The sequence below is a fragment of the Ailuropoda melanoleuca genome, chromosome 10 (assembly GCF_002007445.2).
Source record: "Ailuropoda melanoleuca isolate Jingjing chromosome 10, ASM200744v2, whole genome shotgun sequence".
Classification (NCBI taxonomy): Eukaryota; Metazoa; Chordata; class Mammalia; order Carnivora; family Ursidae; genus Ailuropoda; species Ailuropoda melanoleuca.
The window spans coordinates 16,693,463-16,698,444 of NC_048227.1; the positions used below are offsets into that span (position 1 = coordinate 16,693,463).

The 4,982-nt window shown below is 57.5% G+C and overlaps 1 protein-coding gene across 1 annotated transcript in view; it reads right to left on the reverse strand.

The window, feature by feature from the left end:
- The window catches only part of TLCD3B (TLC domain containing 3B), a 5,375-nt gene extending 399 nt beyond the window's left edge, over positions 1 to 4,976 (reverse strand). Inside the window, exons 1-4 of the mRNA XM_034670151.1 lie at positions 4,493 to 4,976; positions 3,541 to 3,624; positions 717 to 951; positions 181 to 276 (exon numbers count right to left, since the gene is read on the reverse strand). Of these exons, the coding sequence (XP_034526042.1) occupies positions 181 to 276; positions 717 to 951; positions 3,541 to 3,624; positions 4,493 to 4,617 (540 nt within the window). The 5' untranslated portion in view covers positions 4,618 to 4,976. The remainder of the gene's footprint in view (positions 1 to 180; positions 277 to 716; positions 952 to 3,540; positions 3,625 to 4,492) is intronic.
- Between the last annotated feature and the right edge of the window lie 6 nt (positions 4,977 to 4,982).

Consider the following 4,982-nt stretch of genomic DNA (forward strand, 5'->3'; position numbering starts at 1 on the left):
GGAGAGCAGGGGGGAGGGGTGCAGAGCGGGTGCCCCGACGCCAGCACCCTTCCCCTCCTCAGCCCCCTGGGCCCCACCGCCCCTGACCCTCGGCCTGGAGCCCCTCCCAGACCTGGCCCGTCCAAGAATCCCTGAAGGTCCCTGAAAGCGCCCTCCCTCCAGGCTCACACACCCTCTCACCTGGATGAGGATCTTGCCAAGGCAGACGAAGGGGGTGCTGACCTCAGCCATCAGCAAGCAGCCTAGAAAGAAATCTCCCTTGCCCTGACGCCACACCTGCAGAGGAGAGGGAGGAACTAGGCGGGCCTCACCCTGGACTCCCTCCCTCTTCTCTGGGGCCACTTTGGCAGATGCTCAACTCGGAAAGTCTGAACACCTGTGTGCATCGGCAAAGCTGCGAGCACGACATCACTGTATCCCCCCAACCATCCTGCCAGGGAGACTCTATACCTTAAGTTACAGATGAGGAAACTGAGGCTCAGAGACCGGCAACCAGGGCTCCCAGCCACCACGGCTGGGCAGATCCAGCCCGGGCCAGGCTGACCCCAGACCCTGTTGCTATGTGGGGCTGGTCTAGGGCTCAGGAAACCCTCTGTGGAGACTCTCCATCCTGGGTCTGCCCTGCTGCTGGGGGACCCGGCCACAGGGCTTCCCGGGCTCCTGCAGTGCTGGCGCGAGCAGGACAGGGGGCTCTGGCTTTCAGCACCCCAACTCACCACCGACAGCGGAAAGCATACGAGCACCATGACGGCGTGGTGGAGAACCATGAGGAACTCCTTGTGCAGGTAGCCGCGCGCCATGGCCCAGGTGCTGCCCGGGGCTCTGGCTCCCCCTTCGTCCCCTCCGTGCCCCTTGACCTGGTGCTTGTGCCAGTGACAGAGGAACATGGCGTAGATGTCATAGATGAAGTAGGGCACTGCAAATTGCGTGTAGGCAGAGGAAAGCCAGTGTCTGTTGGGCGGAGAGAGAGGGGGGCGGGATCAGAGAGGAAAGGAGATGGCTAGAGCAGCGACCAGGTGCCCAGGTCAGCACTGGATGGGCCACTGGGAATCAGATCGCAAGCGATATTCACAGCAACCCTGAGATGGCGGGACTCTCGAGTTCTGTGATGGAACCCAAAGGGTAGAGAGCAAGAGACTGGCCCAAGGTCGGATGGTCACAACGCTGGCAGGTAGGAGTGCTGCGAATCAAACCCAGGCTCTCTGACCTCAGAAACCCCCCCCCCATTTTTCATGTTCATTCATTCATCATTCGTTCATTCATATTCTCTCTCTCTCTGCAATATGGGGAGAGGGGAGGTAGGGAAAAGACCACAAAGGACAGCCACGGACCACAGGGCAGTGAGAGAGCAAGCTCAGGCAAGATCTGAGAGACAGCTGAGGTTAGGACAAATAACAGCAGAAGAGGCAAGAGTAGCAGAAAGGGGTGGTCTTGGCTGACATCCATTGACACTCAGGCATTGTTTTAATATCTAAAACATTTTACATGCATAAACTTATTCACTCCCCACAAAAACCCGACACAAAGTGGGGATGGTTCCCACCCCCGTTTTACAGATGAGGAAACTGAGACACTAAGTTATTTGGCCACCGAATAACCAACCACGGGAAGTCTGGCTCCACTGTCCCTAGAAGATTCGAGATAGGTGTCACAGACAAGCCGCACTGGGGACTTGGTGGTGCCGTTCGGGCTGCACATTCTGCCCGAATGTCGCCCAACCTCTTGTTTTTTTTTTCAGGTACAGCCAAGCATTAATGGAGAAAACGCTGAGCAAAAGGAGCCAAGAACAGAGAAAGTTCTGTACTTTGAGAGTAAACAAAAAAGAAAAGTGCCTGAATATGCAATATTGCATTTTTCTTCTTGACTCAGCCCGTTGAGCACTTTCTCTCAAATGCTGTAGCCCCGTGGCAGGTCTGAGGTGGGAGTGCAAGGTCAGGGAACTGGCCCAGCTAGGTGGAGGGATGAAAGCAAAGTCAGCCGGAGTGACACAGAAAAGGAGCTGAAACCACATATGAGGAGCTGCCCAAGGGAGAGGAGGAATGAGGGCCCGGGGGGAGGCCAGCGAAGGATCGGGTGAGATGGAGACAGACTGCAAACCCTGGGAAGACCGGTCTGCAAGGAGACAGGCAGCCCACTCCAGCAGGGATGATTTGGGGCAAAGAGAACCCGAGACCCATATTGGAGCATGGAGAAAGGGAGAGAGGTGAGGGAGCAGCAGCCCAGGTTAGCCACACAGGGCAGGAAAGCAGGGACAGCCCTGGTGGAAAGGGGTCCAACTAGCCCAAAGGGAGTTGGAGCAAGAGTAGCTGGGAGAACCACCCCAGGAGCCATGTGGCCTGTGGGGGGACCAGTCCTGGTTTAACTTGCAGAGTTAAACCCGTCCCCACACTCTCAACAGTTAGCTCAGAAGTAGGAACAGCTGTTGTCCCTGGATTAACCCTGACCTTCCCCACCCACCTGAGGATTACAGGGGAAAGAATAAGAACAGCCCTGGGTTGGGGGAGAGGAAATATAAAAGTGGAAAGGTGACCTCTGACTGAGAAGGCGAGAGCAAGACAGACCCAGGGGTGGAGCAGAAGGGCAGAGGCGAAGAGGAAGCCAAGTTACTAAATGGGACCTGAAGAAGAGTTAAGCACCCACTGTGCAAGGGCCAGACTGCTTTAGGCATTTGACTCACGCAGCTCATTGCCTCGTCAGGGCAGCCCTTCCAAGAAGGGATGTACCTCCCTCCACAGAAAGGGAACTCATCTGGAGAGAAAGAGGGGCACCGCCAGGTCAGGGTCCTCCAGACAATGTTCCTGCGGCCCCACAGTTGCCAGAGAAGGGGGTTAGGGCCAGAAATGAAGTGTGGGGCTTCTTCAGCACCCCATTGGGCAATCTGCAGCAGCCCGCGGGTCACCTGGAGCCGGCCCGTCAGCACCACGGACAGGGCCCCTCTCCTTCCTCCTCCCGCCCCACCTCTCAGGCCTGGGCTTTCTTGGCAAGCACCAGGCACTGCAGCAGCCTACAGTGCCAAAGTCTGGCCTCTTCCCCCTTCCCCCACCCCACCCCCCATGGGCGAACCCTTAGTGGCCTTGTCTCTGTCATCTCTCTCCTCTGTCTCCCTCTTGTGCACAGAGCTGGGACTGGACACCTGGATTCTGGGAGGAGCTGAGGGGTGAGCCTGGCATGAGGAGGGAGGCAGCCCAGTTGGGTGCTGGTTAGAAAAGGGGTCTGAGGGATGTAAGGGGGGGGGGGAAGAAGTGAGGAGGAAAGGGCACACAGGACCTACTATGATATGAGAGGCCAGGAAGCCTAAGAGCCCCTGATAATCCTTTTCGATCCCCACTCCTTTACCCCCTGGCTCTGACCTTTAAGGACTGGACACGGATAAATTTATCCCTAGGTGTTGAGTTGCAGCTAATGCAGTTAACTTGCTCAGTCCCAAGTGAAGGGTTTGGGGACCACTGAAAGAGTCCCCTAGAAGACCTGGGGTCCTCGGGAGTCACACATGCACACGGGCTGCAGGAACTTGGGCAAAGTTGGTCTTGAGGCACTTACTGGTCATCAATGATGTGTTTGCAGGAGGTGGAAACGATGTAGCCAGCGGTGGAGGCCATGACGGCTTGGACAGAGGACACTAGCCTAGGGAGAAAGAGGGAGCAGAGGTAGAAGAAGGAGATGCAGCCCTCGGTTTCTCCTCTTTACTGTCCAGCTACTGCGCCTCGGGCCACTCTCTGCCTGTCTCTGCCTGAGGCCAGCTTGCCCAGGGCTCACCCCCAACCTCAGGCTCCAGGATCCCCCCCCCACTGCTGCTACTCATTACACCCCACTCCTCGCTTGGTCAGTCGTGGATGCTGAGTGGCCCTCTTCTCAGGAGGACACCAGGGAGGTCATCTTGAGGTGAGACAATGCTGATAACAAGGTCTCTTCCCAGGGAGGGGCAGCACAGGGACAGCACTGGATGGCAAGGGGGTGCCCCAGGCCTGTTCTCGCAGCACTCAGCCTTCCAGTCACCACGCCATTCCTTGGTGACCCCATATTCCCCCAGCCACTTTCCTGCTCACTCTTTGACTGTCCCCATGCTCCCCTCCCCAACTCTGGCCCTTATTCCAGCTTGTACAGAGTTCTACCATTCACTCCTCTTATCTTTTGTACCCCCATACATGTGCCCTAATACACAGCTCTCTGCCCCTCGCCTTGTTCCCTAATATCTTATAGGAATGTTTTAGTCACATGCTGGTCCTGTTTTGGAGGGTGGGAGGGTGAACGGGGGAGAGGGAAGAAAAGCAGTCTGGATACTAGTAGACCAGATGGCTGGGTTTGGACGAGGTCTCCTGGGACAGTGAGTAAGGCAGTGAGGGGGGCAGGAAGCTTGGAGGTAAAGCCCACCAACCACTTTAGGAACCCCCAGTCCCTAGTGGGCCAAGGGTCCAGGAAAGGACTGGGGTCCCTTCCACCCCCATAATGCCTGAGAAAGGGAGACGGGCCGAGGGGAAGGGATGCAGTTTACCTGGCTGAGACAATGACCGCGTCAGCCTCCTCCCAGCGCAGCTGGGGCAGCCGCTGGAGCGTGTTCTTGGAGAGGAGGAAGAGTCCGGGGAACACCACCCCCCCAGCCACCATTGGGGTCAGCATGGTGGCTTAGGCCTCGGGCAGGGAGGCTGGAGGCCGTGAGGGGACAGGGAGGCCGAGCTGAAGGGAGTTAGAGGTGGAGAAGGGACACCAAGCCAGGGAAGGAGAGAGAAAAAGAAAAAGGGGCACAAAGGGGACAGGGTGGGGATGGGATGGGGCAGGCGAGTCAGCCCAGAGGAAGGGAGAAAGGGAGTTAAATGAGACTGGGGAAATGGGGAGAGACTGGGTAGAGGGAGGATCCGGGAAAGGGAGCGGGAGGAAGCTGGCCAGAGGGCTGGAAGCGAGACAGGAGGAGAGGACTTGATAAGAGGACAGAGAGGGAGAGGGTACCGGAGGAGGAGGATATGGGTGGGGGAGGGGAGGGAGAG